The sequence below is a fragment of the Rissa tridactyla genome, chromosome 8, assembly GCF_028500815.1.
Source record: "Rissa tridactyla isolate bRisTri1 chromosome 8, bRisTri1.patW.cur.20221130, whole genome shotgun sequence".
In the NCBI taxonomy this organism is placed as follows: Eukaryota; Metazoa; Chordata; class Aves; order Charadriiformes; family Laridae; genus Rissa; species Rissa tridactyla.
This window is the reverse complement of record NC_071473.1, coordinates 50,624,661-50,647,793: the sequence shown is the minus strand read 5'-3', so window position 1 is coordinate 50,647,793 and position 23,133 is coordinate 50,624,661. Positions and strand designations below refer to the sequence as shown.

Below are 23,133 nucleotides of genomic sequence, written 5' to 3'. Positions count from 1 at the left end.
TTCAGCATGAGATATATTAGCTTCTTTGACTGGCATTGTAAATGCGTAATTGCTCATAATCTGGTTTGGTTTGTTTGTTTTGGTTTTTTTTCCCCCCCAGATCTCGCAGGCGGCTTCTTCCTTTCTTTTGACTTCAGCTTCGCTGCTCCCGAGTTTCTGCCGCGCGGATGTCTGAGCCCTGGATGCGGAGTGGCAGGAGAGGGGCCGCTGCCCAGCCGCCTTTGGCGTTTGAAGGGAACCCTTGGCTTTGTAATTTCGTTGCCCTGGGCTGCGAGGTGAGCCACGAACTCTGCGCCGCACGCATCCTCGCTTCCACCTCTGTGCTCCAACACCCCGCAGTTCCAAGTGGAGAACGAACAACTGCAGGCAAATCCCAGCTTTTTTGCTCTTACTCGTGTGTGTTCCGTGGCGCTATTTCACATGCGGTTTCTTTAATCACTTGTATTTATTCCCTTTTTTGTGTGGTTCTCCAGCCTGGGACGTATCCCGCTAGAAATGGCTCTAAAAGCTGAGGATGCAGGTTGCCATCCTGCAGGCCCCGTCCCTCCCCAGCCTCCAAGGCATCCCATCTTTCTGTTCATTAGTTTCTTCCCTCTGGTCCCAAAAGAAGCACACTTGGCTTTCTAGCTAAAGTGACTTTATACACGCTTATTTTCAGGCATCTTCCTGAGTCCTAAGCAGTCGGTGTAAAGGTAAGAGTCGCCTATGAGCCGGGCGAGTCCGTGGTGTAAGATCACTGTCTGATGTTCCTACATAACCTGCCAGCCCAACGCCAAACAGTATTGATAAAACCAGGGGTGGGAAAACTTACTTTGATCATTTCCCATTCCTCTGGGGTGTCTAAATCATAGCGATATACGGGTGCTTCACGCTGCTGCATTTTCCCAACGTAGAAGACATCAGATCCAAGCCCCTGGGAGAAAATTCCTCTCTGGGTGAATATCACCTTTACCTGGCAAAACAAGTTGGCGAATGGGCCACGGCTTTACCACTCGTCATAGGGATTTTTCACAGAACAATTACATCTCAGAGTTTGAGACAACACGGCTTGTTGTTTTCATATACGAAACCAGCCTATGGTGTCATTGCCAAGGAAAAGAGAAGTGGTGGAAAAATTGTCCTTTGGCAAACACGCACACAAAAGAAAACATGGGGCCAGATCTTCAGGTAGCGTAAATCAGCCGCGGCGAAGGAGCGACACTGATTTACATCAGCCAAGTGTCAGGCTCTAAATCACCACTGACGCGCTGTTGAAAAACAAGCATTTCGAAGAATCAGAGCTATAGCTGAGCAATTTCTTTCACTAAACCGCAATTCCTTTCTACTCCCTGTTTCCATTCACATGTATATAGAAGCGCTCCTTTGTGCTTTGAGGTTTTGTTGCTGTTGTTGCTTTTCATAATGCCAGATTCCTTCCCAGGGCTTTTTTTTCCTCTTTCTTCCCTCGTAATGAAAAGCACAGTAAAATGAAGTGCCATTCGCCTGCCGTCCACCCCAGGTTTTTGCGGCAGTTCATTAAGAAGAGGGAGCTGCGGGCTCTGGCTGCGGTCTCTGGACGCAGTTCAATACTGTGTGTATTCCTGGGCCGAGATTTACGTCTTACGTTCAGAAAAGCTCCTTAAATCAAGCAGCCCGTTAGCATCTTCTCCGGCTCCGGGTGTCTGGGAGATAAAACGCCCGCATGCTAATAGTCAGTTCATCACTGATCTTAAAGAGGAGTAGCCTTCGCTTGTGTGTGAACATCCTCTGCAGAATGGTTGTGTTCGAGCATATCTGTTGATTATCTTATTTATTTATTTAAGATTTTTCGTCAGCTTGGGTTCGCGTTTCGCAATGATGCTTCGGCATCTTTAGGCTTCAGCCTCCTCCCATACAGAGCGGCATATGGCTTTGCCGCAAATGCAGCCCTGGCCAATATGCTGGACTTAAAAAATCTGACAGCGCCAACTTATAAAAATTTCATGGTACATATGTCAATACCAACTGCATAAAAATGCAAGGATCATGAGCTTTTAATGGGTTTTCCAAAGGCAAATATAGAAATTTCTGCGAGTCAAGCTTACTTATGTCAACACTTTTAGTAAATTTATTTCACGACACGTTATAGCCCCGTGGTCACCCAGCAGCAAAACCACCCGTGTGGATTCCCCACCATCTCCCGTATCGCCGCCGGGCCGCTGTGAAGTGGTGGGGCTCCCATGGCATCTCGTGGTGTGAGGGGGGCAGCCAGGGCTGCGTTCGGTCAGCCGGAGCAGTTGGTCTGGTTTTGTACAGCAAATCCAGAATGTCTCAATATGGAAATGCAACACTTCACAATTATTTTTTCCCAGCATAATTCCCTGGGAGGATTATTCCCAGGGTATTTATAGCCCAGCACGGACTCTGAACCGCTCTGGACCACATAACCCGTGGGGAGCGATGCCGTGCCGTGGGTTCTCAGCAGGCTTTGCTCTGCAGGTCCCTCCCGGCGCAGGGCTCCCCGCCATGCTGTGGGGACGGGTTGTCGCAGTGCCGCCTGCGCCGCGTCGTGCCCGACTGGCAGGGAGCCCACTGGGACCAGCAGCTCCAGCGCCCATCCGTCTGTCCGCCTGGGAATGCATTAAAATAGGGGGGAAAAAAAAATAAAAAAAAATTATTCAGGTCTGAAGTGCTACATATGGCCTGACTGCAGCGGCATACTTTGGGTGGGAGCGGACTCCCTGGTCCATCCCAGCCATGCCCAGTGCACAGCTCTTGAGATCAAGGTGCTCTGAAGCCAGGGGAGATGAAGCAGCATCACCTTCTTCAGCCAACAATACCCGTTTCTTTTTCTCCTCTGCTCATTTGAAAGGCTGCGGTTTGGCTTTCCTTTCCCAACGGGCAGCTGACAGCTCTCTCCGCGCTAAACTTTCCCACCTTGACCAAGCCAGAGGGACAAAAGTCTCCTAACGTCACGGAGGTGTTTTGAAAAGTCTGCCCATCCCTTCGGAGATGGGTCATATCAAGGCTTTTTCATTACAGTACAGACTGAGTTGTCAGGAGCAGTCGATACTATGGATTATGGCGGCGCTCCTGAATGATGGGAGTGCTTGATGGCTGTCATTTACTGTCGTTTTTTATTTACTCAACTGGCCTTCATGCCTGGCTTGGGCACTTTATTAATCCAGACAGCACAAATGGATGTGTGTGCTCTTACTTAGTGCTGGCTGAAAAGCTGGGTTTCCCATCTGCTGGAACATCGTTCTTTAAAAAACTGGGTTTGGTCTTAAATTAGTTTTGAAACTAAAAACTGGCTACATTTCCCATGAGCTAGAAGTGCACATGTCCATCCCCGTTATTGCTAAAAGCAGGGAGCACAGGGGCCGGCCAGTTTGGTGGGCTGCTCTGGGGCCAGATCCTGAGCTTTCCACGCTCCTCATGATTCCTTGGATTTGGAAGCAACTCAAAGAACCTGAGATTTTTTTTGAAGAAGCCCGCTTTTGAGTCACTGAAGCAATGCTTTTGAGTTCCGCTTCATGAACCATCTACCCATCTCTGCTCTAATTCCTTATCTCATCACAACTTTGTTTTTCCAGTGGTGAGACCCTAGTTCCGAGCACAGGGTTGGAGGCCTGGAGCTCTGCCTGGTGGAGCTGCTCTGAAGATGGGTTTTTCTGCCAGCTTCATGTTGCTGAGATTTGGAATTTTTTTGCCATCACAAATCGGGACAAGAACGTACAGAAAGAACTGTGACTTTTTTTGAAATCAAAGAGCATGTTCCAAGGTTTGCTTTTTTTGCCACCCATTTGATTTTTTAGGACAGTGTATAAAGTAATAAAGGAATCATAAATAAAAGCCTGTCACTTTGGAAAAACACATTTTTTCTCCCCCAAAATAGATACTTCCCTCTAGTTAGTTACCCTATGGGGAACAGGGGGGGAAGTCTGGCAACGCGGTGATTTTTTACTGAAACGGCGTTTTTGGTGGCGCATTGCTTGAGCACCACGTCCCAGTCGCTTAGCCTGCCCCTTTCAGCCCCCCTTCCCTCCCTGCCTGTTGAGGTTTGCACTCTCGCCCTTGTAGCAGGTGTCCATGGGGGGATGCCGCAAGCACTCCGGAGAATCCCCATCCTGAGGATGTGACACGCCGGTCAGTGAGGACCAGGTGACGGTCTCGTTTACGGTAACGAGCTGCATCCACAGAGCACCGCAGGCAGGCAGAGCCCACCCCTTCGCTGGCAATGTGGCACACTGCTGCTGCACCCCAGCTCGGCTTTCTGCAACGTGGCCGTAGGTCTCCAGCCATTAAACACGTCCTCATTTCCACTAATTTATTTATAATAACCACCCGAACTGTTAATTTAATTCTTTTGCAGGGCTGCTTAGGATAGCGTTGCAACAAAAGCGATGCAGAAGCGAAGGCTTGATTGACGTGTGGATGCAACGAGCTGTTGGTTAATGACGCGGAGGGGAAAACCCTGTCCCTTTGCTGCTTTTGGCCCTCCCCTGCTACGGGTACGCGCCGGGGTCTTACCTTGCCGCTTCGTCTGCTCGCAGGCGGGGCCTCCGTCACCTGGCCGACACTGGCAGAAACACGTGTCTCCCACCAAAATGGGTTCACCGTTGTTCTGGCACGGTCCGCAGCGGCAAGCGTTGAATTCCGACAAGTAATCGTCCAAAGCCCGTTTCAGGTTTCGCCGTTTGGTTTCCATGTCGCCAAGGTTGCTTCTGCGGAGAATTTCGTGGATGGGCTGCAGCTGCATGGGATGGAGATGAATAGCAGGGAGACAATTTCAGCTGGGCATCAACTGAGATGGTACCACGCGGCAGTCAGAGAGCTGTGACATTGCTGGATAAACTCCGGGCTCAGAAAACACTCATTTGTCTTCCTTGACAGCTCCATGTACATCATGCAAATGCGTTACCACGGCTGATGGAACCTAGTAAGGAACCACCGTTCCAAAACCCTCCTCATCTTAGAGGTTTGTGTGGGATTGGCTTTTCTGGACACGCGTTGGAGTTTCAGTCTGGATTCAAATGATAAATTAAAGCAGCCTGGTAAGTCCATTTTTTGACTGATTTCTTAGTGCTGTCACGATCTCAGAGATTCTTGTGTGCTTTTTTGCCTTTTTGAATCAAAATGTTTTGGTAAGAGCTTTGGACAGCGGGTGTCATCACAACTTAATGCCAGCTTACCACTAATGGTGACAAAATTGTGAAGTATCCAGTAAAAGCTGAGTGTGAAGAATTTTACCTACCTACTTTTTGCCCTTTGATGCGGCGAAATAACATTGTGCCATTTACGGCTTGAAGAATACAACATGCCCGTAGTATTTTCAGTAGCAAAATCCAGTTCCTATATACCATTCAGCAAAAATAGTCCACTGCGGGCAACTGTAATTATAACTTGCCCAACTGAATATTAATATTCAACTGAATATTAAAGCTAAAAGCTCAGGGCTGGTCTGAGGACACGTCTTTATTTTTGTCTATCCATGCGTCTGTGTGAACGCTGCGTGTCCTGGCTGGGAATCGGCGGAAACCAGTCCCAAAGAAGAGCTGGGCATCGTCTCATTGCGCAAGGAGCAGTGAGAGCGGTTTGTGGGAAGGATCAGCTGGGCTTTGGGAAGAGCTCAGAGACAAATTTGCACAAGGCTGTTTAACAAACGAGAGGGAGCTGCCGATAAGAGCCGCTGAAGTGGACTTGAGCACTTATCGGCAGCTCCGGTTGCATAGCGACTGCTGAGCTCTGGAGCAGCCAACAGAGAGGTCAGCGCATGGTTTACTGGAAAACTGCAATAAGTTTTGCTCAGAATTGATGGGAACTTGTGCAGAAAGGTGAATAACCTGCAGCCTGAGTTCAGCTGGAACTGAAAGAGCTCCTACGTAATCAGGGCTTTCTGCCGCCAGGGTGCTGCCCGGGAAGGTTTGCAGATTCCCTCTTGCCCCACCAATAACACAGATGGTTCCTGATTCCACCTTCCCTTCTCCTGCCCTCTGACAGAGCCAGGAGTGGGTGTGCTTTCAAACGAAGATGAGAGGGGTGGAAGTAGCAGTGTGTCCCTGCCATGTCCGCAGCTGCCCTCCCAGAGCAGACCAGTGATGGTAGCGTCCCAGGGTAGAGGTGGTACTCCTGACCACAGCTGAGGAGCGCACCCGCCTCCTCATGCCTCCATGGCCTCTGGCCCTGGATTCTCTCCTCTTTTCCATCCCTTGTGCTCACACCCATCTCCACATCTCTGAAGCCCAGTAGGATGCTTCAGTGGCCTTTCCACTGGACGAGGCATCCAATAAAATGAAGGGAGGAGGAGAACTTGGCTGATTTTTATGGCCACGGACCTTTCTTTGTGGAGCATGGAGAGAGACAGGACCCACCTGACAAAGCAACCAGGAGTCCCCTGGTCTAAAAACTCCTGGAAGCACCCATAGCAATACCCACTGTGGTCTGCAGAGGTTAGGCATAGCCACTGCGGCTCTGAGGCAGGTGAAAAGCAGGGGGGGCCTATGCAGAGCCTTTGCTGGGGGGAAGAAGACTCTTTCCCCAGCCCCCCTGCGAGTCCCCTGCTTATACAGGAGGGTGGACAGCGTCGGGGAGAATAATAGGGATGAATGCAACCGCAGAGAGCCATTCATCGAGAAGCTGTTTGGGGACACATCAAAAACTTAACTCGGCACTAATCCAGCATTAAGCTCCTTGTCTGTCTCCCTGCGGATGCGGTCGGTGGGAGATGTACTCCCCATTGTGAAATGAATAAGAGGTTACCAGATCAGTGGCCCATTACATTTAATCTTGTTCTGTGATGGGATCACAATAAAAATACGAAATGATCTGCTCGACTACACTTTCATTCCTTATAGCGGCAGAGTTTCTTCAACTGCAGAAAAGCCTTACCTCAAAATCAATAACAGCAGGATTATATTTTAATGACCTTCCCCAGTGACGATACATATTGCCATCCCAACTGTTTAAGAGCCCTCCGCTGTAACTGGTATCTCCACCTCTAATCCGGGGAATAATATCTTCCACAACTGCACTGTTGCTCTCAGCATCTGAAAAGTTGAATTGCACCCATATTATTTAGTTATCGTTTCCACACATACGCTTGAAACCGCTTAATGGAGGTGAGATCAATCGTGCAAGGGGGGCTGTCAGTGAGCGGCACTGATGCTGCCTCCTGAAATCGATGGGAGCTCGGCGTCCCCCGCTCGCGGGGCGAGCCCTGCCACCTTATCACAAGGCAGTCGGTGATGAGTGGAACGTCACAAATGCTCTAAGCTGGTAAGACCTGAAGAGCCTGCATGCCTCCAGCCTTTGTTTCTAGTTAGCACGTGGGCATTGGATCACACTGTCTATAGCTGGCTAAGTGATTTACAAATCTGGCGCTTCTTAGCCTCTTTGGGTACTTCTTATACTCAGTTTTGACTTCTTGTCAATGTTGGCCTTGTCATCTGTGCCCAGTGTGTCGTGGCTATAGGGACTGCGGCCTTCCAGCCACCCCATGCTTCTATTTACAGATGTTTCTAGTTCAGGTATTGCTACCTTAATTCCTGCTCTTTCAAGAGCAGTCGGTACTCCTGGAGACTCGGACCTAAAGTTGCTTTGGTGCCACAATTCGGCCTGAGCCATGGCTGGGGATGGCACGAGAGCTCCCTTCTTTGTACCCTTCTGGACCCTACTTGAATCTCCATGCCCAAGTGACCAAAAGAAGTGACGCAAGATGCCTTAACAGATAACTGCCCTCCTATCGTACCAGTTTTCAGAAATCCTTTCTGCGCACAGGTAGAGGCTGACACAGATGCGTTGAAATGCAGTTTACTCATGCCGAATGTAAGGCCGATTGACCCCCCGAGACAGGCGCTTATCTCTTCAGCGCTGATGTCTGCAAAACAGAAAGGAAACCAGTAAAGTTGGTGACTCCTCCTGAGTGGAAGGATGCTTATTTTCCTGTGTTGTATTTTTTTTTTTTTCTATCAATGAAGAAAATATTCACTTATTTGTATGGCTCATTTTTCAAAGTCAAGAGCTACTCCAGGCAGGGGGAAGCCTTTAGTCTCGCAGTGGAAATGCCAATATTTTATTGGGGTATATTGGACTTATCCCATAACAGGTGAAAACGGAAATGTCCTCACTGTAAAAATGTTTCCTTTGAAAGTATTAGAAGAAAGTAAAAATCTAAACGCAAGGCTTCAGGCATGTATTTCCTTGTTTGGTCTCTTGATTTAAAAATAAAACGTGTTTTTTTTTACAGACTAACTTATAACCAGGGTAAAGCTGGGAATAGCAGCTGAAATCAATAGATCCGCGCTGATTTTCCTAAACCGAAGATCTGACCCATGTATTAGTGGCTTAAGCACCATCTTAAGTAGCAACTTGCAAAAGGTCTGTCTGCTGAGAGCTGCCAAAACCTTACTGCCTGCTGCTGGGCTGCTGCTACCAGCACCGCCACATTCATCATGAAAATATGTAACTGGAGACCCATGAAGCGACTGCGGAGGGGAGAAGGGAACTAATGAGGTGGTTTCACCAAGGTAAGCAATGCGCATATTTCATACAGCCTGGGTTTATGTACACACTTCAGCGTACTGCGAATATAGGGCCGTCTTCTGAAGTAGTTAAAAAATCCATTGATTTCAATAAACGCGGGTATTGTAAGTAATAGGTAACTTTTACACTGCTCTTTTTGTCAGAAGACCTTAAAGTGTTTTACAAAGCAGCCGGGCGATCAATACCCTGGTATTGAAAGGGAGGCACAGAGGTCAGCGGGATTTGTGCATCATGGCTTAATGGGCTAAAGATCGAACCTCCAGCCGAGCTCCAGCCTAGAGCGCTGTCTGCTGAACTGCCTCACCCCAGCGCTGGGGAGCAGTGGCTTGTCTTCCTCGCGTTTAAAATACTGGCGAAACGCCCAGAGCTCTGGTTTCACTGCCTTCTGCCCACCCTGCAGGAGAGGCTTGCTGGAGTTGCGGGGGGCATGGACCTACTCGTTGGCTTGGTAGGTCCCAACCAGCGGAGGTGCTCAGCATCCCGAGAAAGGGGCTGCGAGTCCTGGATTCATACTGGTGAGAGCTGAAGCGTACCCATGACTTTAGGGGGAATTACATCCCATTGCAAAACCGGGCCCTCGAGAAAGATTAAATGTGCAGCACTCAATTACTTGTACTAAACTGTTCTACAGTTGTAAACACAGTGGGTAAAGTTCATTCACCCAAAGCAACGTGAGTGATTGCCTATCTTGGTGTTGGAGTGCCATAAAATTAAACTTGAGGAACACCCTGATTAATCGATTCACCATGGTTCCCGTTGAGTAATTATGTTCAGCGAGGGTCTGTCAATACAATTCGCTATTGGTTGCAGCAAGATCGGGTCTTGATAAATGAAAAGTGGTTATCATTGCAAAAGGGTGGTCATAGAAAATATTGGCACTTGAGGGGGGAAGCCTTGATAGGTTTTTTTATATGATATAATTTGCGATAGTTAAATGTGCTCGAGTGATAAGATTTACTGCTGCATTTTGAATTAATCAGAGTATATGAAGACTCTTTCTAATTTACTCTGCGCATAATGTTTCTCCCATAAATGTTCCTGTAATGTGTGAACACATTATACTGTTTTCTGCTAAATAATAGAACCATAACAATCTATTTTAAAAACAAGTAATGAAAAATATTGATGGCAGAGCAACAAGGGACCTCGTTCTGACATATGTATTTATTTCACTCATGACCACATCCATACAAACCCTTGCAGCCTGAAAGCTAGAAAAGGGTCTGTCAGCAAAACTGCAGTCCTAAACCCTGCACCGGGGAGTGGTGGTCTATTCCTGGGTATCTAAACCCAGAAGGGAACTTAATTTTCAAATTTCAGGTGCTTAAAGTCTAGCTCCTGCCTATGTCTAGCTGGATGCTCAGCAACCGCCCAAGCTGCCTCTCGTTTAAGGAGGATTCAGAGTAGGGATCTCTTTCCTGGGCATGTGCTTTATTCACTGGTCTATAAAAAAGGAGTGTTTTCTCTTCCAGAGCATTTAACACGTAGCCTCATGGGGTAGGCGGACTCTCAGGATGCGGCGGTTGATCTGAAGCGGGTGCCGTGCCGCTCAGCCCCGTGGGGACTCAGCGGTACATCTCCAGGCATCTGCAAAGCTTCAGACTCATCTTTTGAAGCTCTGATTTTAAGACTTGAGCTCTTATATCCTGATCCTGACCGTTCCTCAGGGGAGGCGGATAATCCTCTTGCAAACACAGCCTTCAAGCATGGCTGTGATCACCATTAGAAAAATCGGGTTTTTCACTAAAAGCTTTTAGGAAGTGGCATATCAGTCACTGCAGGTGGGTCCTTCTGGGTCTACGTCGCGTGACGTAGAGTGCTGCTGACTTGGTAAATGTGGACTTTCTTGCAGAGTCTGGGTTAGATGAAAATTACAGAAGTGTGCTATGTTAGAATGAAAATTACATCTCTGCTGGGGCTCATTTTTGTCTTTTGCTGAACTTCAACACTCTTCTTTCCTAAGATAAGGCATCTCGTAGTGGTAAATCTCCTCCTTATATACAGAGCAAGCACAAGATGAAGCAAAATAATAGCCTCCCTCCACACGCTCTTGATTCATTCTTCCTCTGAAATTGGCAGGCTGCTTCCTGAAGACTTGCTTGCCAAGATCTTGTTCACTTCTATATCACTCACTCTTCAAAGTGAATAAATGATTTGAAGAGGCATCATGTTTCCAAACATTAGTAGTTCAGTAACTTGATGAAAATCCTCTCAGTTGGTAATTTCTTGTGGAAAAATTGGCATGGTTAAAACTCAATATGGAGTGCGTGATGGTACCAAACCATTTCAGATGGGAAGCAGAATTTGGGACAGAACCATGGAAATTAAGGGAATTAATGGAATTGCAGCAATTTCCACCAACTGCATCAATTTGCACCTGTTGTCCAAGATCACAATTTTCTTTTGCGTAGATGTCCAGCCTGGAGTTACCAAGGCAGCATTACCCTCAGCAGAGCAGAGTGATGGTTCTTAGGGGAAGTGGGATCTATTGCGTTGTCGACACCTGTGCAAAAGCTGACAATCTGGTTAGTGTACTAAAGTACCATATTAGTGTTCTGCATCTTATGTTCTTGATTAGGAAAAATGTTATGCTTTGGCTTGCCAGTAATGGCTATTCTTGCGCTCTACACATCTACGGTGGATATTTTATGTAACTGAGATTTAGAGGTATGGCTCTCCAGCCTCATGCACTCTAATTGGTTGAGAACTGGAGCTAACAGAGGTCTGTTAGCCTTCAGATGTGACACTAACCAGAGTAAAGCGGCAGAGGTATTGCCAAGCGCAATGCATTATTTCCGTTTACAGAAAATTGGAACCCTCACTATTAGGAGGCTAAAATGCGAGTGGGCTATCTTTCTTTAGTCTGGATGAGTTTCCAGTCCTTGAGCATTCATAAGCATGGCCAGAACAAAGACTATAAGAAATCACAGAAGTTTAGAGAAGTCTAGCAAGTGACACCGAAAGAAAGGGAGAAAAAGACACTCAGGTTCCTTCCTAAACTACCAAAATCTCACCCAGATTCTTCAGAAATTAGCACATTTTGCAACACTCAAGCTTATCCCCTGCTTTGTGGCCAGTTGTGCATCCATCTTGTAAACAGCACGTGGATACCCCTCCACTCCTCCACCCACCCCCACTGTGCATTTTTGGGCTTGCGACGAGTATGTGTCTATCATGTGATGAGAAATGCCAGCCAGCTCGGCAAAGAGGGGCCGATGAGCACCCACCCTCCCAGGGCCCAGGGAGATGATGGCTGTGGGGAGCAGCCAGAGCCAGATGAATTACTGCGGTGGACCGGACCCACCCCATGGTCTCCAGGTTGGAAACGCCCTGTTTAAAGCAAAGAGTTGTGAACAGAGAATTTCGAGTGGTTTTCTAACCTTTTCTTCTCATTTCCTCTTTGTTAATGACAAGGATGTACTCAAAGACGCCTCCCATCGTGCCGGATGTCACGAAGTGGGTGCCGTAGTCGTTGATGAATTTAGCATACATGCCGTAGTTGTAGGTCTCTGGAAGCTCCCGCAGGGAGAGCAGCATATCTTCATCCAAAACAATGTTGTCCCTTCTCATCTTGAAACGGGCCGTCTGTACCTTCGTCACAGCTCTAATGAATCCAACATTCTGCAGGTAAAGAAAACAGGAGCTTCTGCTCAACGTTCTTTTTTTTTAAAAAAAAAAAAAAGTCATTTCTAGGCTTTAGGTTTGCAGAGGAAAGCCTGAATCTTTGACTGCCAGTGGATGTTAAAGGCACGAAAACCAGCCCAGGTTTAAATGAAATCAGTGGTAATTCTTTTTCAGAGAGTCTCTCGTGTGCTGTGTGAGATGGAGGGCAGACCCATGGGTTTGGACGTTATGGGTTTTTTTACCGATGTGTGAATACGATCAGAATTGGGCTCCACATGATTATCCTCCATTTCTGCCGTTTCTTTTTTTCTTGTTTCCTTTCCATACTGTTTATTCCCTTTTGCTTTTTTCTCAGCCTACACCGGTGATGCAGGGCAAGGACTCATGGCAAGCCCAGCCCAAGCTGGCAGTGGGGGGAAACCCTGGCCAGAAAGGTGCTGATGGGGAGAGGATTTCCCGGATATACCCCCAGGTCCACGACTCCTCTTCTAGGTTAGCCATTGCCTCGGAGAAGGCTCCAGTGCAACCAGAACAGCCTTTTACACGATTCCTCCAATAATTGATCATCGTTTAGCTGCAAACATCGTGTGAGTCTAGACGAGGGCACAGTAAATACTATAATGGTGCCAATTTCCAACCGCTTTTAAGGCCATTTCAACTCAGAACACCATCAAAGTAATTCTTCTTTATTGTTTTCTGTCAGCAGCCAGGAGAAGTGGAGACGGGGCACGGTAAATGCGGGAAATACCAGCACTTGAGATATTAGATTGGAAAGAGGTCGCCACAACTAGTCCATGATGTAAATGCACTGTGAGAAATATACCCTGTTATCGGGTACTCTTCTTTCAGTGCCGTATTTTAACCTCTCATAAAAAGTAGCATATTTCCCCATCATAAGGCAGCGTGTATTAATTTGAACAAGATATATCTGCTACCGGAGATCATTCCCTGAGGACAACTGTTTTGATCAACATCTTGATATTTCCTCCTCCCTCATCGTCACTTTAAGCATTTTTTTATTTATGCGCTTAATGTAGCCATGAAACAGGATGGGGTGAGATGACATGTGTTGTGGTACTTCGTAATTCAATTTTATTCCCACTCCCTGTTTGCTAAAACGTAATAAGAACAACAAACAGGATTACTAACGATCATACGTTTGCAATTACAAGAACAAATTAAGGTACAATTACTATGTGTTAAGAAATGCAATTGAGAGAATAAACTGACATAAGTTATAGCCAGACCATGCGATGCACAGATGACACGACTGGAGCATATGCGTCGTTGATTTATTTATTTTTTTTTACCTTTGCTGTGTATTGCGTGAAATTCTTCAGGGATCCTTTCCCACCTGATAAAGTGAAGCCCAGGTTTAATCGGACAGGAACTTGTTCAGGCCCAATTCCAATGGTAAAGCCTACTTTGTGGGATTTATCACTTTTAAGGGCATCAAGCAGATCCTTTGAATCATCGTAAAACTCAAAAGCGAATCCAGAATCAGCGTGAGCCTAAAGAGAAAGGAGCAGACATTAATTTTTCAGGTACTTCCCTTCCTTTTTAATTTCCAGTTCTTTAAGGAGCTGATGGTGCCTCTATTGAAGCCTGTGATGCTCCTGACACGGACTTCAGTGAATGTGGAATAAAGAACTGAGTCACGTGCTGTTTCATTTGGAAATATGTGAGAAATGCAGCTAAAGCCATGCATTTTGCTTCATCCATTTCCAGGCAGGGGAAAGGTTTTGGGTTTAGCCACTCCAAGCAGTGCCATTACAGGCAGAGCTGGTACTGGTGCCTATTAAGCTAGCTTGACACTTCCCATTACAAAATCCTCCTTCCAGTTCCTTACAGCTTTGCCAAATCCTAATGATTTGGAGTTATTTTTTTCTCTCCAGCCTGCTTCTGGATGAATTTATTTAGGAAAAAAATTCAACAGCGGTGATCCAGCCACTTGGGTTGGCAACGCTGGAAAACAAACATTGTTTTGCCCGTTGTTTGAGAGAAGTGACCTTTTCCTTGACAGCTCTGCTTTGCCGGCATGTGGAATTGAGCAGCCTTGCTGAATCTGGGCTGTGCCATTTGCCATCTCTATAAAAAGCTGGGTCAATTACCAACAGTGAAAAAAATCATCTCGCATTGTCGTCAGTGACTTCCTAGACCCCGGTGGTAGTAGCTCCTAAGCCAAGGTGTGTACAGGGCACGCTCAAGCATCCCGCAGTGCCTGACCATGGTGCAGATGTCCTTCCACTGCCTACAGCAGATAAAGGGGAGAAGAAAATGTGGCCCAGGTGGTGGGTCTGTCTGGGTTGAGACTGGGGACTAAGGGTCACAGGAGAGTCTGCTTGCTGGGAGGACGTGAAAGCCACTTGCGTTGAGCTGGTGGCTGTAATATTTCCCTGGATAATAGTACGTTTCATTCATTCATTGCAAAAAGCAAGGTAAATGTTTAGCAGCCTGGCCAGGGCACCCACTTACAACGTGGGCGACCCAGGTTGAATCCCTCCTCTACTTAGTTCAGTCTTCAACATCAGATGTGACTCTCCAGAGTATAGGCGTTGTGATACATGGTGATGGCTTTCGAGATCTTTGGCTCACTCAGAATTTGGATTTATGTCTCTTGTAGCCATGCCGTAGACTTAAAATGCCTTCAAAGATTGAACTGGTAGCATTGTTCCTGTTTTACACATAGCCAACTTCATCCCTAGGGAGGCAAGTGGCTTGCACAAGCTCTACAGGTCATTAATAGCAGAATTTAGAGAAAAACCGTTTATCTTGGCTCTGACTAGGCCAGAGTAAGCAGATGCCTGGGTGATGAAGCACGTTAGTTCCTTGATGTGCCATAAAACAGCATTTATATCATCGATTGCTTGTTTTCTTGGGGACAGCTGGAGGGAGGTACCTTGAAAGACAACCTATCGTGAATGATAAAACGTACATAATATATCTGTAGGAAGCTTGGCTTTTAGCTGGGAACACATTGCTAACTTTGACCACCCGAAGCACTTACTAGGAACTGGTATATGTGAAAGTTGTAAGGTTTGCGGAAATACTTCTCGTCGTCTCCGTAGTACAGATGTTCACACGCAGCGTCGTACTTCAGCTCCCGCCACTCTCCGTTGTAGACATACTCACAGTTGCCTCCAAAAAAATTAGGATCATATACATACTGGCTCTCTTCCTGTGTTAGGATATTGTATCTTGGAAAGAAATAGCATTCAGAAAGTTATCATTAGCTCCCGTTTTATTTCCCCAGCAGTCTCCGTCACTGTTTCTGTTCTCCTGACACTACACATTACCTGCCTGTCTCTGACTTTGAATTTGGATAGCACCTAAACTATAAGATTTGAGTCTGTTCTTGCGCTCTCCTTCCCAAAGCAAACAGGAGACAAACAGACATTTTATTTCCAAGACGTTAGTTTGGACTCGTATGCTAGGGACGGAAGAAATCAGTTAAATTGTCCAATTACAAATTGTTACAGTTATGAAGGTCCCAAGCTCCTGGAATTCCTCCAGGTCTGCCCTGAGTCTCTCGCAGCCCGGTGCATCTCACTGTCACAAAGTGTTTCCTGGCATTCCCTGTAATTGTTTTCTATCTTTATTTCATCTCCTTCCTTTTAATAATGGTCCCATGTCTCAGGGGAGTTAGCACCCTCCCTAGACTTGCAGTCTGCTTGTGCTTTTTGCCAAGTCTCTTGCTTATTATTTCCTTACGCCTCTTCCTTCCTGCTCTCCAGCCATCACAGCTGCTGCCCTCTGAAATCCCGCCTGTTACTTAACATTCCCTGTACTTCCATGGCCCCAGATGAAGGCATTATTCAGGCTAGAGAGCAGCGTCGCTCCTCACAACAGGGAATAATCTTTGAGACCAAGATAGTAAATACTATTGCTTTTATGTGTTCTGTGGGAGAAACGCCTCGGAGAGCAGTACTAAATGGGGTGCTCGGTGAAAATTAATATGTCTTGAAAAACTTTTGATGGACTCTCCCAGGCCCTGGGCCAAAGAGACATTTATCTCTTGGACTCCAGAGAGTATTGGATCCAGCTGATGGGGAAGTTTCCTATTGGGTGACTACGTTCTCATACTGTAGCCCATGCTCTCCAAGTGAAAGTAGGCGGTATCTTGGTTAAAACACAAGATTAAAAACAAGAATGTCACAATGGACCATTTGCCTTTTTAGTTGCTCTGGATTCCTCTTTCGCACGTATTGCCTAACCAAAATATGAAACTGAACAGGGTAACACTTTTTCATGGATAGGAGTTTTTACCCTGCACATGTTCACGTGGAGCTCAGGCTCTCTGCCTTGAATCTGTGCTCTGAAGCCCTAAATCCTGGAGTTAAACCTTCACCTGAAGGATTAAAACCACCAGGATGCTGCTTCTCCAGAGTCTACTCTTTGCTTTAATATATTGCTTTTATCAACTGGAGAAAGCTTTAAGATAACTGGGATATACTTCTTACATGAGTATAAAGGGGACATCACAAGTACAGAGTAGCTGGGTGAGGCCAAGGTCAGATAGTAAATTCAAGACAGAATTTGAAATAAAAGCTGGGATGAACCCTCCTGCCTCCCTCATTGCTGCCCATGGCCAGCTGGGACAGTAGCTCTCCTTTGGCTTTTGTACAGCTCCCTATCAATCCGTGGAGCACTGCTGTTACTAAGGCAGAGCAATATGAAAACCTGAATCCAGTTTTGATTATGAGAGTAGCAGCTATTGATTAATTACTTACCCTTGGACTACTTTTTCAGAGCCTGGGATTGGGAACAGATGTTCACAAGGGCTTTCAATATCTTCATCCTCACAGTTAGCCTCATCCGATCCATCTCTGCAGTCTTGCTCTCCGTTGCACACAAGATGCTGTTTAATACAGCGACCTAAAGTGCACAGGTACAGGCGATCGCTTATCCGCCCTTCAGAAAACCTTTTTGGCAGCTTGCACCGATTGTGCTGCTTTCCGCCCGTATCTCAGGGCCACAAGAAGTCACGCTGGGTGTTAAACCCGTGCTCCTCCATTGGGAGCTTGCTTTTCCCAGCTCCTTGGGGACACTTTTTCCTTTGCAACCTGGAGCGAACACAGCTCGGCGGCTGAGCCAGCCACCTCCTTGGGCTCCCGTGGGACGGGAATCGAGTAGAGGTCACCTTACTGGCCTGATTTTATTATCTACAATCATGCTTTTGTAAGGGAGCTCCAGGAAGAAATAGATTCTCCACTTGGCTTAGGGAAGTCAACTCTGTCTGGTTAAAGTGCATGTTTTTGCCTCTTCCCATTGCAGGCGGTATTTGGGGAGTTTATTGCAAGAATTATAGGTCAAGAATGGATGTTTGCAGAAAGGGCAACTTGGAAGTTCTTTTGCTTCTGGGAGTAAGGAAAAAGCCTTGACCCGACATTCGTGGCAGGAGGGAACTGGTACCGCTGCACTTGCCTCAGTGAATCAGTGATGACCCGCTCCAGTTGATGAGCTGGTGCGTCTTTCTAAATGTCAATAGAATTTTCATTAAAAGCTCAAGATGGGACTTTGTGTAAATTTGTGTAAAAACAAAAATCTGTCAAGGCTAGTCAAACTTTCAGAGAACAGCCGTAGTATATCCCAATCCTCAGAGCTGGGGATGGCTAAAAATAAATAAATCACCCCAACAGATTGCTAGTTGGATTCATGATTGAACTATGTCTTCTGCAAGGGGAGAAAGGGGTGCGTTGTGGGAGCGCTGGTGCCCATGGAGGGGAGTGTGAGCGTGTAGCACAGCAGTTGGAGCAGAATATTTCTATTCTCTTTGTTCCACTGAAAAATTAACCTTTTCCATGTCACACAGCCTTCATTTCTATCCAAATCCAAGCGTAACACGGATGGGTTTCTGTAAAAGTGGGGAAGAAAGCAAAGACGGGGAAATTTCCTGCTTTCTCTTGCATCACTCACCTGTTTCCTCACACTGAAAGTCCTTCCCGCAGCTGGGGGGTCCAGTGCAGGTTGTCTCGGCACGACAAGCCTGCTCGTCCCAGAGGTGCCCCGCACATTGCCACCCGGAGAACCCCGCCGGCTGCACCAGCCTCCGGTACCGGTGCTGGACCGCACAGGAGAGAAAAACACCACCAACGCCTCACTTTTACCCCCCAGAGACATCCCCTCCACAGGGTATACAGCAATTAGAGCTATCTCTTTTCTATACAGCAATTAGAGCTATCCCTTTTCTCTATATTGTTATTTTTCTGTCTATTCCACAGACTTTGCACGTGATAAATGGAGAAAGGGAGTCAGCAGAGAGGTGGGAGCTCAGCAGATTGGCTTGACGTTCATACGAGTGAATTTGGGGGGGCTGGAATGACTGTTTTTAAAAATCCCTTCCCTCTTTCATACCTTGGAGATAACGTGGCATTTTTCCAGTTACATATGCTTTGTCCCAGAACGTAACAGGCTCAGATGGACAGAGACACTAATTACAACACTGATCCTGCAACATTTCTGATGGATTATTAATGAGTATTGCTGCTCTTTAAACTAGGGGGGGGAAAAAAAAAGGGAAAGAGAGAAGAGCCAAATAATTTGCTGATTGCAAGCACAGGAACAAAAAAATGCAGGGATATAAACACAGTAGAAAGCAAAATTATGTCAGGTATTTGAAAATAAATTCTTGAATTATGAAGACATATGTGAAACGATATAAAAAATTGAGATCAGGAGCTGATGAATGAAGGCTGCTTTTAATTTCTTTTCATTGGAATATCCGCGTTAAGAATCAGGGGATAGTTAATTAAATCTGAGATAGAAAAGAAAAAAAGTCTTGGGCAAATATTCTGGCCAGATTCTTCCAGCATTTGCCTTGATTTTGCATTTTGCTGTTCTGCTGCCTTAAATGAACTTATTCCCCAGTTTACACCAGGGTTAAGTAAGAGCCTCTCTAGTAGAGGAGCATCTCCATCATATTTGGATGAGTTTACTGGATGCTTCAGAATGATGAATATGTATAATATATATAATTAATGTGTGTACATCCTCATCACAGACACATCTGAAGATAAATGAATACATTACAGGAGAGTCTTACTTTTTTCTCTTGGCAAGGAAAGCAATCAGTCCATTCTGACCACTGGCTCAGCTGGCAGTCGACAGGAGCTGGAGAATTAACATCTCTGCTGCTTCTTCTAAGGAGGGGAAGAGAGAGCGGTCTAAGGTCTTTGAAGTTGGGTTTTAAGGAGGGCTGGGGGCTAGCAGGGAGAAAATGATCTGCGCGTGTGTGTTTTGCCACCAGGAACCTATTTTGTAGGAAATGGGAAGCATCCCTTAGCAGGGGTGGCGGTACCACCCGAGATGCTCCATCCAAGTATTCACCATCGGAACTGGTCGGGGGCAGCAGGTGCGGGACCCGAGTATTTTGTCTTGGGTTTCCTGCTCTCCCCAAGAGATCCTCGCCCTTTCCAATAGGTAGATTGCAATAAAATATATGTGCATCATATACATAAGACCAAACACACTGCGTAAACAGAAGGAACGTCAAGAAGAGACAGGTTTTAAGGAAAGGCTTCTTTTGTTTTTGGTTTTCTTCTCAGAAGCACATCTCAAACCCCGGGAGTAGTGGTGTTTTATCACCTTGGGCCTGTTCTGAAATCTACGGATTTCACTTTTTTTATACCACAGTGAATTCACGATCAGTATTTTTCCCGACAAGTGTGAACTCAGGGTCTGATTCCAGTGGACTTTGCGGAGCGGTGGGAATGGCTGCACCGACAGCGCTGAGAAGGCAAGGTACAAAGCCGCGTTGACTATGCGGATTTGTTGGCCGACTATTTCGAAAAGGAAATACATAAGTTCTGAGAAGAGGAAAATAACTAAAGGAAGAGCAGAAAAGCAGAACACGGCAAGGGTGCTGTACCGCAATGGCCCTTGGCTCAGACTCTCTGCACGTGCACTGAATGTCACCGTACAACAGCAAGAAAAGACTCCTCCTGCCCCCCAGCCCAGTCACTGTGATCCCTATTTCTGTCCCTACTCCTACAATCTTTTTTTTGTATAATGTGTTTCTTTGTCTTGAGGAGCAATCTGTGGCGTGTCAGTACAGCTCTGTGTTTGCCACAGCCTTTGAAGCATTTTGAGGGGTTTATTCTGAGCCAAAAACATTATTATTGTTATTTTGGTGATTAACTAATGAGCAGTCTGTTTTACTTCCGAGACTGCACTCCAAAGAGAAATATTGATAATTAACAGAGGTACGGAGCACATTGGGGATTCATCAGAGGCTGCAGAAGAGGGACTTACTCAATGAAAGCCACAACGGCTCAGCCAGGGAGCCCGTGGGTGCAGATCAGCGCGTGAGAGAAAACCCCGCCGTCTCTCTAGGAAAACAACGGGAGCCCGCAGACAAACAGGGAGCTGGAGGACACGCACATATCGGCGCCTTTTTGCGCTGACAGGAGGATTTGTGGGCTGTATCCTTCAGCACTTCACAAAGTACTTAATTGGCTCACCTTCGATTGGGTTTTACATTTACCTCTTCATTATTCTGCCTTGTTTGATAAGTTCATCAAACATCAAAAATCTTGTCTTTGTTCATTTTCAAAAGGGATTATCGGAATAAGCCTTCATAATTAAGTGTATCACTACCACTTTTTTTTTTTCCTTTCTGCCTTCCCCTTGTCTCCACGTTCCAATTATCACTGATGCCTTTTTTTGATCCATCTAAATCATATTTGCCTTTAGAACAAGCCTGAAACTAATAGCTGTAGAAAAAAAAATCCAGCCATTTTCCTATCATGACACTGTAGCTTTAGAAAAAGGTAACTTGTTTATTCCCTTCCTTCAAAGCCTAAATGACACTCGTATAGGTTAATAATATTGTTCAGGGATAAAAAACCAGAGGTATGAGGATCTGGCTTGGATTGAAAATTGGGTTATAAACATGCACTTGTTAACTCCACGTTGTCAAATGCAAAATAATTATAATGGAAAAGAATATGAAAAATATTTGCTCATAAGTCGTGCTGTATGGGGGGAATTAATTCCAAGCGCCCAAAACCAGTATGGTAATTTTGGTAAGGAAGTTTAGGGCGGCTTAATAGTAATCTCTAAAAGAAAAACCATTATGCAAACAGTTCGTATAAGAAGGAGTTACGATGCCTAGCTTGGGCTCTGGACAACTGCCAACGTATTTTATTTTTTTTTCCCCCAGTAGCTGTTTACAGAGAGCACAGCGTGCACATGCCTCAACTCGGGACAAAACGGATGGGCTGACTAACTTGCCCGTGATTTCTATACGTAAAGTTGCGGGGGATGGGGAGCAGACTTACCTCTGGGAAGGCGATGCCTCGAGCTCCCTGTGTGCCGTAGCCGTGGCCTGATGGGCCATTAAAGCCAGCGAGCATATAATCAGAGGAGAAAGCTGACACAGGCTCCACCGCATTGTTTTTCCATATGTAAATGTTTGCTATAGATTAGCTGCGAACAAAAGCTTTAGGTTTCGGGACTGTTAGAAGGAGCACGGAGCCCACCGGACTCCAAAACGGTGAGGTAAATCATTGACAACGGCACAGATCAAATGACAAAGAATCAGGACACATCCCGGAGGCCTTTGCCCTTTTGGAAACAAATTCCCAGTTTTCTGGCAAGGGAATATATTAAACTGTGCAACTGTTTCCACATTAAAGTCAATCAAGTCCTATTGCAGCAGCGTGTTTCTTGTCCAGCCTGCTCCCTCCTTTTAATTTGAAGGAGAGGAAAACTCCTTTTATTTCCCACAGTGACTTAACTGCAATTTTGGTGCCTCTGGTCGCTTACCAGGGAAAAGCTTCCCTGGACAGCAAATTGAAGATTATTACAAAATTACGTTATGTGGAACACGCGCCTTCCAGATACGTCAAGGAAATGTCAGTTCAGCCTCTTCCCATTGCCATTCCCATGAGATGGTGTCCCATCTCCGAAGCTGATGCGAGTTATCACCTGGTTTTTGATGGCCCTGCACAGTCGCTGCAACACGAGAACCCAAATCTTTGTTTCCTGAAGTGATTTGGGGTGAGAAAGATATTTCCTAATCTGAAATTGTGTCCCATCCCATAAGCTGTGCAGACTCGTCTTCTCAGTGGTGGCTCTAATGCGTTTCACCGGTTGGGGTCTTAACACAGAAGTAGTGGATGTGCACAGGTGTAAGAAAGCAACACCATCCAAAACAAGAACACCGTGCGTTATTTATTATTAAGATAATAGTCACAAGATGAAAATATGTTTTCGTATGTTGGAAGAAAGAAAAAACGGCCATTGGAAGGACACTTGGTCATGCTATCGCCCAAGTTGCCCCATACCTGTTTCCTCCAGCTTGCACGCAGACAGCAAAATTCCCCCACGGGCTCCTGGGCAGGCACAAAAATGCACAAGGAATCTCTAACTTCATTAGATATTAGTTAAGAAAAAACGAGTAAGAGGTCCATGGAGACTTTTGTGTTCAACCAAGGGTCTCTATCTCCCTGCTTTTTCTTCTGCATAACTGGGCTGAGATGCTTCATGCATAAATGAAGTGTTCCCAGCAGACAACTGGAAGCTTGAGCCTCAGTAAATTCAAGAGCAAGTGTAATTATTGTAGGAAAAATCTGGTCTTGGACTACTACAGCTATTAAGCAGACAGTGAATTGTCCTCTGTCCGCAAAAGACTGGGATAGAAGTGTCACTTTGTGTATTTCCCAAATTAATTGCAAAGCTCATTTCAATAGCGGGTATTGTAAATTATCAAAATAAAAGGACCTCTTACCGTGTTATCTGAATGTAATTAAAGTTCAGAATGACCCTGGGGCTTGTCTTTGCTAAACACGAAGTAATGTAGCTCATGGGGAGACTCGAGTGAGATGAAATGAAAACTGCCTTTTTGTGACCTTCGAGAGCACGTTAATGTAGTCCCTTACCTACTAATGCACTTCGGATGAGTTCAGAGAGTCCTTCTCCCTTCCTCGCCTACGCAAGAAGGACTACTCAAATAAGGGTTTTAATTTTTTTTTTTTTTTTGATACTATTAAACCTAAATTGCTTTTG

At 45.9% G+C, this 23,133-nt stretch overlaps 1 protein-coding gene across 1 annotated transcript; it reads right to left on the bottom strand.

The window, feature by feature from the left end:
- Positions 1-1,833: 1,833 nt before the first annotated feature.
- On the bottom strand, positions 1,834-21,633 carry C8A (complement C8 alpha chain). Its single transcript, XM_054211503.1, has 11 exons — positions 21,405-21,633; positions 19,169-19,265; positions 18,043-18,187; positions 16,857-17,001; positions 15,134-15,323; positions 13,437-13,637; positions 11,883-12,123; positions 7,709-7,837; positions 6,850-7,007; positions 4,492-4,714; positions 1,834-2,588 (listed from the first exon to the last, which is right to left on the bottom strand). Exons 1-11 carry the CDS (start codon positions 21,515-21,517, stop codon positions 2,437-2,439), a joined length of 1,794 nt encoding a protein of 597 aa, XP_054067478.1. The 5' UTR covers positions 21,518-21,633; the 3' UTR covers positions 1,834-2,436.
- Positions 21,634-23,133: the final 1,500 nt, after the last annotated feature.

Bases quoted from the DNA above. Each gene is read 5' to 3' on its own strand.
- C8A (XM_054211503.1), bottom strand. From the start codon at position 21,517: ATGCGGTGGAGCCTGTGTCAGCTTTCTCCTCTGATTATATGCTCGCTG. The intron at 19,266-21,404 runs GTAAGTCTGCTC...TCCCCTCCTTAG, and splicing joins GAGGCATCGCCTTCCCAGAG to AAGAAGCAGCAGAGATGTTA. The intron at 12,124-13,436 runs GTAAAAAAAAAT...CTTTACCTGCAG, and splicing joins TCACGCAATACACAGCAAAG to AATGTTGGATTCATTAGAGC.